Raw genomic sequence first — 13,155 nt, 5'->3', positions numbered from 1 at the left:
GGTTAAATCTGAAAACATGGAAATGTCCGAATTTAAGACTGCAAAGAAGGCTGTCATATAAACGTTACACTACTGACGGAAAACAGAGTCTGTAACATTACTGACCTACGTTTCCAGTACCGCTGACTGGTCCCGTGACATTAATGAGTTGTTGCTGGTCACAGTGATAGAGCTGTGACATATTTGACATACCTATTGTGTAACATTGACGGCACCAGGTGACCGTTACGTAGCTGTAACACTCTTTACGAATCGTAGCCTAGCGGGGTAGCCTAGTGGTTAAAGCGTTCGCTCGTCACACTGAAGGCCCGGGTTCGATTCCATACATGGGTACAATGTGTGAAGCCCATTTCTGGTGTCCCCCGCCGAGATATTGCTGGAATATTGCTAAAATCGGCGTAAAACTAAACTCACTCACAGACTACGAAGCAGAGATTCGTTATTCTAGCGATGGTTAAATCTGAAAACATGGAAATGTCCGAATTTAAGACTGCAAAGAAGGCTGTCAGTAAACAGTACAAGTCACTGAAAACAAGTCTGTAATTTCTTCCACTTCCAGTTCAGTTTATTTCAAAATTGGATTACATACGTGTCGAAATGTGAAACAACCTGTTTTTATCTGTACAAAATGCGTCACGTGACAGGTATTGGTCTGTGAAGTTGCTCTGCTTCCTCCCCTGCTTGCCTGTACCAAACCCTCTGTCGACATCTGTAACATAAACACATGTGTACATCAGCTACTGAGATAGAGGGTGAGTGCCTCTCAAGTGTAAGTAGACTCCATTTCGGCTACAAACCGCGAGTCTCGCCATGGATCTGACAAAAATGGATCTCTGAGAGTGAATGTGGGATTCCCAGACTGGTTCCCTGGGTATTTAGACATGCGTACATTGCACTATTTATTGTGAGCTGGGGAATTTAGTCTATCTGTCCTGAGTACTACGGTCGGGTAGCCTAGTGGTTAAAGCGTTCGTTCGTCACGCCGAAGACCCGGGTTCGATTCCCACATGGGTACAATGTGTGAAGCCCATTTCTGGTGTCCCCCGCCGAGATATTGCTGGAATATTACTAAAAAAAGGAGTAAAACTAAACTCGCTCGCTCGCTCTTTTAAGGCGTGTGTGTATATTGGAGTATACATTTGCATATATTGATCATAATGAGCATGATAATCCCGTGGATGTTAACATAGATCTGCTAAACGTTAATCATGTAATCATTACTCAGTAAATTTACAATTAACTACTTTGGTTAAATGCTGCTATGGAGTACTTTAGTATCATTTGAATGTACAGCAGTATACACACACAGGCGCACTCACGCACGCACACATATAGTTCAACACACAATCAGTGATTCTGCTTGAATATTGTAGAAATTGTTTTGAACTTGGCGACCAGTTCTACATTGTAATTTTAACACCAGGTTCCAGTGTTTATATTTGTATATATGGAAGAATTTCATAGCCAGAGATTTTCGCTATCCATAGATAACCTGCCAATGGTGTCATGGTCTCCACACCATGATTACTGTTACACTTTTTTTAAATAATCACCATGAGTCATCAAATTACAAAGGTATATTTTATCTGTAGTAAACATATGGCATGTCGCCCAGTACTGGTGGACGCCATTGTGCCGTCCTAGCTGGGGTCAGTGAAGCGCCAGCGCAGCATACCCCGAGAACCAGGCTGGTGGGTTTCCCAACCATGATCAGAGGATTTTGACACAAGAAAAGGACGCACAGTGAATTGAGATCTGCTGTGTCATCTTTTTCACCTGCACACACCGGTCATCCTATTGTCATCTGAGGTGGGGTTCAATTAACTCGCAGGGGTTCAATTAACTCAGTTAATGTAAACTAACCAATGTGAATAGCACATTAACACCACTGTTGTGTTACTCAAACAAAATACAGCAATACCTGTTAGACGCAAAATAATAATTGATCGTAAGCGATACCACCCACGGTGTACATACGTGACAATATTTCTGTTACTGTGAGCATTTTTACAAAAGCAAATACTAATGTTGCATATGTAAACCTTTGCAATTGTTCAGTCAAATCTAACAGTTAATGGGACCCGTGTCATATTCATAGCTAAGAGAAGAAGATTTTATCTCATGTTTGCCAATAAAATATATTACATCTGTGGAAATTGTATACCTTTTGTTTTGCTGGTTGACAATGATAATCAATTTCTTACGACACATCGACGTTGTGACTGTAACCGCTGAGAGCGTTAGTGAATGAGTGGGCGGGCAAGATAGAAAGTAGTTGTGATTTTCTAACTTGATGAAAACAAACCATAATCTCATTAATTCTAACAGACTTTAGCCCGTGACTTTACGATTTTCAAAAATGGCGGCGCCTTGTCGCGAACATCCGCCAGTCTGAGGATAAATGCTATTTAGGTTTGTTTTCACCGAGTTACCAAATCAAAACTACTTTCTACTGGTAGTAAATTATGTATTTGATTGATGGCCAATAGGATTTTGAATGACATAGCTTATAACATAACAATTTCTCTCGTGGAAGCGAGGTGGGTGTCAATATAATACTACTTACTATCGTTTCAGGCTTCGTTTCAGGCTTCCACAACGCTCGCTTCGCACTCACAATTACACAAACATAACCCATTTAGCACGTACTGCTGGGTCCTTTGGAAACCTGTGCATGGTGACACCATCGCCCGACCCCTAGGAGCAATTGACGACAAAGCAACGATTCGGCATGTCTTCGTTGATGTCGAGAAATCATCAAAATGACAAGCTTGCTACACACTTTATATACAACTAACTGAAAATCCTTCCTCATATGACGTCACTGCAGTGCTCTGGCGACAGAGTTACGTAACCTGTCTGTGGTTTCGTTGGCGGGCGAGAGTGAAGCAGGCGAATTTTGGCAACTTTTAATCGCTCGGTATTAATTAACCACAAGTTTTTTAAGAATTAATTTGGTGTTCCGCATAAGACTAACCACAAATCTTTCATATGTAATGGTTAAAAGAGTACAAAAAAGCAAAGTTTATTATTTTGTTCTTTAACGCCGCTTTGATCTTTGATCAATACTAATGTGGGTCTGTTGTTCTCTTTGTTTGTTGTTCAACGCCACTCTGAGAAATATTTAAGCTTCATATCAAAGCGTTTCAGATTAAGCCCATTTCTGGGTCTGTTGTTCGTCTTGTTTGTTGAACTCCCGTCAGCAGAGATCAGTTTGGGAGTCAGGTAAACTCTCAGCAGAGATCAGTTTGGGAGTTACGAAAGAGTTTTGTTGCTATGCAGGATCTTCACGGGTAGTTTGTTGCGGAAAGAAATCCCGAAACGATACAGGTCTATGATGTTTACTTTGTTGTAAAAACCTAACAGAACGCGGCTGGCGCAGACAAACCAAGAATGACACTCGGAGCTATTCTGGATTTAAACCACAGTCGTAATCTTATGTGGCTTTTAGGGCGGTGGGGTAGCCGAGTGGTTAAAGCGTTCGCCGACACCGAAAACCCGGGTTCGATTCCCCAAGGGTACCATGTGTGAAGACCATTTCTGGTGTCCCCGCTGTGATATTGCTAAACGCGGCGTAAAACTAAAGTCACTCACTCATTATGTGGCTTTCCTCCAACAACAAACAACTGAAATATTGTTCAAAGCGACATTAAACCCAACAGACCCACAGTAAGCACATGAATATAAGTAGATCTGTGATATGACTGTGTAGTTGTTAGGCCACACTGTGAGAACAGGTAACTTACTTCACGATGTGTTGAGAGAGTCGTCCACTGTCCTCTTCCTCTTGCCCGGGCTCATGTCGCTGGAGAGGAAGTCGTACAGATCAGCTATGGAGGAGTATTCGTCGGTCTGGCAGTGGAACCCTAGGTTCAAGTTGCACGATCTCTTCCTGGAACAAACGGCGAACAATTCCTGCAACAGCCTTAGAAATTCGCCCTATTTCACAGGTCCTCAGATTATAAATCCAGTCCTACTTGAGGTAGACAGAAATTTTTTTTCTGTGTTTGCATTTTCAATCTCAAATTGTAGCGAAACTAAAGCGTTGATAATAGTTTCCTAATTAGGTTTGCCTTCAGAAGCTACATATTAAGGACGACAACCATCATTGGAATTTCACTTGCCCGCAACAAATTTTGTAGTCTCCGGCCCTCGCACCAGCTTTAATGTTGCAGGTTGCTCTATAGCCTGCCCAGGAATCACCATTTGATCACTCATTTTGTTTAATGGTGTCGGATATTACCCTAACCCAAAATCCGCTTGCTATATATATATATATATATATATCAACTGTGTGAGCCACCATTTTAACTTTTTTAATGTGGCACGAATATGTTTTGTATCGATGGGCAATGTTAAAAAATAACAGTCCCAATTCTGGGGGATCAGAATCTGAAAAGCCTTTGTTCTCTTTACGGTATGTTAGCAGAACCCGTTTTTCTCAAATGCTTTTCGCAGATATTTTTATATGTTTCTAATTAGTAAAAGATGAAGATGTTTGAAAAAACCCACTAAATAATAACTTATAAAAGTATCGCCTTAATACGACAATTCCTTTTTAACATGAAGTGTCGTGTCTGTCACGATAAACTATGAATATCCTGAGACAAGCGCATGTTTTCGAGACTGAAGATGCGATATGGAAAATGACAGCTTTAGTTGGATGATATTGTCTAAGATTCTGAAATTCTAAAGAAGCTTCACCAACCAAGTAATAAATACTTTTCACAGTTTTCAATCTTCAGATTTCTATTCGTACATCTAGGGAGTTGAAAAAGTATCAGAAAGTACGATACTGTCCTATGACAAAGGATAGTAATGTACGTATAGCGCCGTGAGCAGGCAATGTGCCTGGATATGAGCGCCATATAAGTGGACTATTACTACTATTACTACATTTATTAGTAATATCAACACCTACTGCCTAACGATTTGATCCCAGTCCGCACGACACCAAAAGACGTTAAAAGTACTTGTTGTTAGCCTGCCTGGAGCTAAGGGAATAAAACACAGACTGGTGGTCCGGAGTGAGACTACTGTGTCCGAGGAGGTTATCCATATTACCCTGTGCCATATCATCTCAGTAGGCTAGCACTATAAAACCGATATTAATACACACACTGAAATGGATTTTCCGCAGCTTGCAGAAGGCTTTTTGTTCCGTAATACGATTCTTCTTTTGTCTGTGAAACAGGAAGTAGCATTTTGTGCGGAACTATGGTTGATGTGTTTATGAGCATTAACACGGAAACGGAGCTGAGGTCGCTTGCCCTAATTTACGACAGCATTAGTGCTAGGTTTTACACACACGAACATGAAATAGAAGATGAATGCCTAGTTATTCACAAAGTGATAAAAATATATTCAAGAAAATTGATGGTTCTGATATGAGGTCACGGTTATTCTAAAAACACACTCCTGCTTTAAATCGGAAACAGGAGTGTATTTAGACAAAAGGTGGATAGACCTGCGTGTCAAACTTTCAGGAAACAGCAGGTTAGTGTCAGGCAGTGATCACTATCGCTGTGCTAGGCGTGCTTTACCTCTCAGCTTTAATCATCTTCTCTGTGTTGGACAGAATGGCCCTTAGCGACCGGAGCATGTATCTTTTTCGGTACAGATCTTCAACGGACCTGAAATGAACATAATGACACGTTCGAAAAGGTTTAAGACAGGAGGAAATGGTAAATAAAGTTGGTTTGTGGAACCGTTCCTCAAGAAATTCAGAAATGTTTTATTTCTTTTGGACATCACCAAGAGAGGCGAGGTAGCTATTGGTTTATAGCGTTCGCTCACCGGAGCCCTGGGTTCGATTCTCCAGATGGGTACAATGTGACTGCTTTTTCTGATGTTGCCTTGGTGTTGCTGGAATATAGCTAAAGTGGCGTAAAGTCATAGTCACTTACTCGCTGTTAATACATGTTACACTACCGAGGGGTAAAGGAACCAGAGTGGCCTAAGGTGCAGCTCTTCTCTATGTAGAGTTGCATCCCTTGGGCGTGCCCGCAACCAGTGATCGTGGGTTCGAATCCTGTATCGTTTTAATTGTTTTCATTATGTTTTCATGCTTTTCAGAACTCGTGGTTTCACAACAGTGTCAAACGACCAACATTTTCTTTCACATCAGGCTAAAATAATGTAACCGAAATTCATATGACGATAAGCCCAGCTCATACACGCTCACTCGTGAAGATCCAGGTTAGAATTGATCTTCAGTAACCCATGCTTGTCGTAAGAGGCAACTAACGGCATCGGGTGGTCAGGCTCGCTAACTTGGTTGATACATATCATCGTATCCCAGTTGCGTAGATCGATGCTCATGTTGGTGATCACTGGATTGTCTGGTCCAGGCCAGATTATTTACAGATCGCCTCCATGAAGCTGGAATATTGCTTAGTGCGGCGTAAAACTAAACTCACTCACTAACTCATTCACTCACTAACTCACTGACCTTGCTGTCCTTGTGTGACCCAGCACGCTGGATGTATCCCTCACTGACCGCTTGCCTGGTGACCTGTAGGGATTGGACAAATGATTCTTGAGCCACATCTGACTGAGGATGTACATAGCGTGGCAGTTCTTGTCCACTCCAAGGGAACAGTCGTCTGTTGGTCTGCAGAAATATAGACCCCGTGTAATGCCCTAACTTTCAGTGTCAGTGAATATCGCTACAGTTATGGCCTCCGAGATCTCCAGATCAAATCTATTATATTACATATTGAAATATCTCAATGAATGTTCACTGTTGAACAAAAGAAAACGTACATCATTGTTTGAAGGTGGCTAAAATGAAGGAAAAACTAAATTGTTATTCGATGGTTATGTATTGGTGTCACGGTTGTGTTTTCATCATCATCATCATCATCATCATCATCATCATCATCATCATCATCATCGCAATAGTAATCATACCCCCAAAAGTCACCCTCACGAAGACAGATAGTAAAACCTTGTTTTTGTGGACCCTGTTAATACAAACGGTTTGTTGGGAACGTCAGGTATATTCTTATAACATTTTACTGAATCCTTCACACGGAAAAAACCTTGTCCATCTAGGCCATTTATGACCCTCTATATCGTGACCCCTGTAAATCCCCCTGTGGTCATATATCATCATCATCATCATCATCATCATGGCTATAGTAATCATACCAAAAGAGATTATTTTTGTAAGACCATCATATAGACTTAAACACTCATGCCAATCTTTTATCCCACCAACGTCAGTATTATGGAATAAAATCCCATTAGAAAAGCGAATGTCACCATCAACAGAGACGTCTAAATCATATTTGAAGAAACCTATTGTCATGGCACCATCACATTTTTCTACAGGTGTCCGCAAAAATACTCGTTTACGATATCATGTTAGTGAATTGAATTACGATTTATTTAATGTTGGCATTAGGTCAGATTCAAAATGTGAATGTGGTAATTTTCGAGAAAATGTTTGTCACTTCATGTTTGAGTGTTCTCTATATAACGAACACAGAACGAAAATGTTTAACCTTGTAAAATTACAAGTACATGGTGATGCTTTAAATTTAGATTTATCATTAAAAGGCAGCACTAACTTACATTATCTTACCTCACACATAAATGTGGCTTTCTGATTGGCTGAGCGCTCTTCTATTATTTTCAATGTACCCCGCTTACAAGCGAGTAACATTTCAATGTACCCCGCTGTCAATGGCAATTCATTTGGTACTTCGTGTAAGTAATTCTTTATCTCGAATAACATTGAATCGCGTATGATGTACGTAAATTACCGATGTTTTGCGAATGCGAATCGATGGAGGGGAGATAACTCTAAATCTGTTTTTCTTGTCAGCTAAACCTAGCGATGGCTACAAAATGATTTGACCCGTGCTTCAAACAATTTAAAATTAACATTAAGGTGTTCGGTAAGATAAATACGTTGTTCACTGGTCCCTCGGGGCCCATGGGTTGATGTACCCTCGATGTTTGTTTCTATGCCCCCCTCGTGACCAGTGAACAACTTATAATATACTCAACATCATGCAATATTTAAAGCAGTTCAGCATTACATATTAAATAGCAAGCGTTTTTCTTGAATGCTGTAAATATTTTCGTATGTCTTAACTATCTCTGTACATAGGTCTCTACCATTTCTGTACTATACTTTTTTCTATATTCCATGTATGTTGTTGTATATTTATCATGTTGTAAATACTCGGGAGATGGTTACCTAAGTTGGATAACTTGTTCCTAATCCCTTTCTTCACTGAAGAAAATATGTTTAAATCAATCATACCCTTAACAGTCACCTCACAGAAATCAGGTCATTTATGATCCTATATATCGTCACCCCTGTTGATCCCCGTGTGGCCATATATATACCATGAAACCTCGTTAATGCAGATCCACCGTGCCCTGATATACAGTGACACCTCATTAACCCAGACGGCGCTCGCCAAATGTCCGGATTAACGGATCATTGCTACACATCATTTGGATATATGACAGTCAATTAAAAAGCCGTGACCTCGGGATTGAAGGGTTCCAGGATCATTGCTACACATCATTTGGATTGAAGGGTTCCAGATTAACGGGGTTTCACTAAGCAACAATCGTTCCAAATTGACGTTAACAAGCACCTGTGGCCTTAAGGTGGAGAAAGTTTCCTTCTGTAACACGGTCAACGGACATCGACAACATGACCTCCTCTCTCCTAATGATAACACTCATCAATAACACTTGACCTATATTCTTCTAAGCACATTTGAGCTGGCTGTAGCGTTAGATGTAGTATTGTGTTAAAAAATATAGTTTCGGAAGAACATCAAAGGACGACGTAAATAAAGCGGGATGGAAGAAGGTGGGTTATTCTTTCACTCTTTGGATCGTATTCATATATGGGTAAGTGAGTGAGTGAAGGAAGTTTTACGCCGCTCTTACCAATATTCAAGCAATATCACGGTGGGGGACACCACAAATGGGCTTCACACATTGTACCCATGTGGGGAATCGAACATGGGTTTTCGGCGTGACGAGCGAACGCTTTAACCACTAGGCTACGCCACCGCCCCAAACGTCTAAGGGAGGTAACTCTGCAGAGCCGAATACTGACGCGAAGCAGGAATATAACGCTGAGAGCGGCGTAAACTAAACTCACTCACTCCAAAATGCCATTTTAGTAGGACTCTAAGAAAGCGTCGACTCTCCAATATAAGCTTGACTATTATAATAACTGAATTATGTAGTGGTGGCGCCAATAAGAGTAAATGCGGTTTCACTGTTTTGTCTTAAAGTATGCTGAACATGCCTTGCTTGAGAAAAACAACAAAAACAGCCTCAGCATAACATTCTAACTCCATGTATTCTCATTAGCCAGCTCAGATAAATTCTGATACAATTTTTTCGGAGCCTTTTAAATGCATAAGGCCTTTTACTATTTCTAAAACACGAAGAGGAGCAAGCTCTAAGCTGAATCTCCTTCAGCGGGGATCAAATTAATTGTGTAACTATTGACAGTACAGTGAAGCCCAGGTACTCATTGATCATTGGTGCTCTCCATTAAGGCTTTCGTGAGATAATTCCACAAAGGGTGTTGTCTTGTGAAATATTAATCATGGCCTGGTATATAGCATCCTTTAGAAAAAAAAGATATTAATAGATCTGTCTAGCGTCCGTCGATACCTATGTTTGCTCTTCAATTACCTGTATTGATAGACATTAATTGATACCTCGACAAACAATACATACTTAGCTCGATCGTTAGGATAGAGAGCAACTGAAATTAAGGTTATAATCAATAAATATATTTTATGAAGAAACAAAGATTAGAGGTAAGGTTTTCAATGGCAAAAAGGCAACATTTTTTCTTAAGTGTGATATTATAATCAATGGAGAACTAGATTTTCTAAAGAAACAAAGATGAAATCTGTAGTGATCAATGGCAGTAAGATAACACTTTTTAACGTTCGGATATGCAATTCCTATGAGGATTGTAGTTCATTTTGTGAATCGGCTGTGGTGTAGCCTAGCGGGTGTAACGTTTGTAACTCCGAAGGCCCCTGTTGGATTCCTGTGTGAGTTTGAAGTCCATGCCGCAATGCCCTGTACTCATGTTGAGGGATTATTGACAAAAGCGGCGTAAAACCTCATTTGCTCTCCAAATACCACTCACATTATCTATACGTTACACTCTATAAATGCTCTCATGTTATACAAAATTCTTCATAAATACATATATTCATATTCATGATTACTACCCATCAAAAATTTGGACTCACTTATAAAGCAGTCACTATAAGTGGTAACATCGAAGATGAATTTCTCCACGAACTTGGGGAACCAACTGCAAACCTTATGCAGATGAATTGCACGAGGATCATGCATCAAATTTTTGAAAAGCATGTGCAAATATCATGCATGTGAACGGCTGCGTTTTGGTGTAAAGTTTTGTTAAGACTTTGCCAATTTACACTGATTTTTATCATTTATTGAACTCATGACAATCTTTCCAACGTTACGAATTTGTTTTACAATACATCAGTTCATGTGTAAACAGTACCTTTAAACAGTATGGAGTATTTTGCAAAATCTAGTAGGGAACAGTTGATTGAAGTAAGTGGCTACATTTACTCGTGTGAGTTACTTTTGATGGGTAGTATATATCGATGTATGAATATATATGTCGGTGTATGAATATAAATACAACATATTTTTTTATGTTATCTAAAAGGCGATTGAGAAATACAGTTTTTCATGCTTCGTTCCACAGAACAATGCAGTGGGTTAGTGATGGAGTGAGTGTTGTTTGCTGAAACATTTAACACTATTCTAGCAATACAATGGCACGGGACGAGTGAACCCTTTAACAACCATGTTACCGCATCGTCATCAACATCGTGGCTGCTTCTTAAAATGTTGTAATATGTTTATACTACTCAAAACAAGTTTAGAAACACAGCGTGTTTCAATACCATTCACTCAAGGCAATAGAACGATGGTCATATGAAACAATTGGCTCTTTTGACAAACTTATTGTGAGAAGCATCCATCACTACAGTTGTTATACTACCATGTTTCATCCAGGTTCCAAAGCGGAAAATGGTCAGCGAATTTCTGAGCACAGTGGTTCCGACGCACAACTCAAAAGATAACGATTCTTGACTTTTACTGCATTTGAGGAGTTCAGGAGTAACGCAAGTCGCTATGCTCCCGTTAAAAAACCAAAAACAAAACCAAAAAACAGAAAAAATCAATTACCAAAGGGGACGTAATGGTGGACAAGTTTTACAAATTAAAGAGAGAATGCTGGCAAATTTGAGTGAAAGTCTTAAATGTTCATGGGTCTGTCTGTATAATTCAGTTAAATTCGCGTTTTCGAGGTGTAAAAGAGACGGAAGGGTTTAATGTTTTGTACGCCATCTTCCAGCTTTCTTGCGTAGTTGTAGAAATATGGATAGACTCTCGCTGGTTACAGCTTCGAGTAACACATTGTCACGATAAAACAACACAAATAGAAAATAGCGAAGTTTGTGTATATCTCTGTGGTAGTTATCTGAAACACTATAGTCCGTTTGGCTCAAAAGCGGACCGATGAATTGCGATCTAACTCAAAACTAATAAACATATATAGCGAAACACTGATTATAATCAAAACATCAGATCTCTGTGATTTTCTTGCAGAATTTATGTGTAAACATAAAAAGTATTGAACAAACTATCATCGTTTGGCTCAGTTCACTATTTGCGAGGGAGGGGTGCAAAGAGGAACAGCCAGGTGTGCGAGCAGTCCTCCTCGTAACAACTAGTGAACTGTATACATTTTGATGATAGTTTGTTTGAAACACTTATGTTTAGGTCATAAATTCTGCAAAAAAAATTCACAGATGTTTTGATTATGATCAGTGTTTATTTTTTTTCGATTTAGATCGTATTTCTTCGGTCCGCTTTTTGAGCCAAACAGACTATAATACGTTACAAGTATTGAGGTCTGGTTGAAGTCAGGTTTTGTTCTGAAAAACCAAATATCATAATTCTTGGCACCGAAGCTACGATCAAAGGATCCTAACACACCTAAGGGACACAACTCTGCACAGCGAATTAAGGCGCTGAAAATGACAGGTGATCAAACCCAAGTCATCCAGATGATAAACCTTAATGGTAACCAAATTAGTCACAAGTTGTCGATTTGCATAGATCGATGCTCATGATCACCGGATTGTTTGGTTCAGAATCATTAAAAATAGATCGCCGTCATATAGTCGAAATGTGCGGCGTTATAAAACACACAAACACAATTCTTTTAGTTGCACGGTGGTAATGACGTTCCATATGTGACCAACTTGTGTCATTCTGGAATATACGAATGTAAGTTATGGAAAAAGGAGAGTGGTGACGAATGAATGGTACGATATTGACGCGTGAGTTGAATTAATTTACTCTCACTTGAATTTTCATTTACTAAATCAAGTGAAGAGGTGGCTTCCGGCATGGGGACTACCAATACATGCTCCAAATACTTTTCGGCATTCAAAATGGCACCATCCCCCAGATCACCTGTGTTGAATCCATTACGCGGTGCCACCAACCAGTTCCTAAATTGCATGCTTACGTCAACGACCTCGTGCCGAAAAAGATACGGCAATGAAAATTTCGTAACTCCCTTGCACTCCCAAAATGTGGATCCGCCAGCCGAACTTCCGGCTCGATGCTTACACATTTACGGGGACGGTGGGGTAGCCTAGTGGTTAATGCGTTTGCTCGTCACGCCGAAGACTCGGGTTCGATTCCCCACATGGGTACTATGTTTGAAGCCCATTTCCGCTGCCCCTTGCCGTGATATTGCTGGAGTATTGCTAAAATCGGCGTAAAACCATACTTACTCACCCTTACAACAGTGAGTGAGTGAGTGAGTGAGTGAGAAATGTCACACAATATGAACAATATTCCAGTTACATCAGGCAGCGTGAGCTTCAGGGAAACGTTGTGCAGATCCTTCACGGTTGCCACTTTGATGTCAAACAAACGCGTCTTACCCAGTTATTTAGATAACAGCTAATCGATAATTTGATGTTTGTAAAACTTCATAGAGGAACAATCCGATATTGATCGTTGTGTTGTTGGTGTAAACAACGTCTCAAGGCTAGTCTTTGTAATAACGGTTGTGAAGAAGCGATTGGC

The 13,155-nt window shown here is 40.1% G+C and overlaps 1 protein-coding gene across 2 annotated transcripts in view; it reads right to left on the bottom strand.

Annotated features, from left to right (window-relative positions):
• Positions 1 to 543: 543 nt before the first annotated feature.
• LOC124286894 overlaps positions 544 to 13,155 on the bottom strand; it is a 46,898-nt gene continuing 34,286 nt past the window's right edge. The window contains exons 4-7 of one of the 2 annotated variants that reach the window (XM_046723333.1): positions 6,452 to 6,613; positions 5,544 to 5,633; positions 3,747 to 3,892; positions 544 to 709 (exon numbers count right to left, since the gene is read on the bottom strand). In XM_046723333.1, coding sequence (XP_046579289.1) covers positions 3,748 to 3,892; positions 5,544 to 5,633; positions 6,452 to 6,613 — 397 coding nt within the window. In that variant the 3' untranslated portion in view covers positions 544 to 709; position 3,747. The remainder of the gene's footprint in view (positions 710 to 3,746; positions 3,893 to 5,543; positions 5,634 to 6,451; positions 6,614 to 13,155) is intronic. The other variant, XM_046723334.1, reaches the window with a different exon arrangement.

This window comes from Haliotis rubra, unplaced genomic scaffold, assembly GCF_003918875.1.
Source record: "Haliotis rubra isolate DU_JTF1 unplaced genomic scaffold, ASM391887v1 Scf395, whole genome shotgun sequence".
Taxonomy (NCBI): domain Eukaryota; kingdom Metazoa; phylum Mollusca; class Gastropoda; order Lepetellida; family Haliotidae; genus Haliotis; species Haliotis rubra.
The sequence above is the reverse complement of the archived record's forward strand: the minus strand, read 5'-3'. Positions and strand labels throughout refer to the sequence as shown.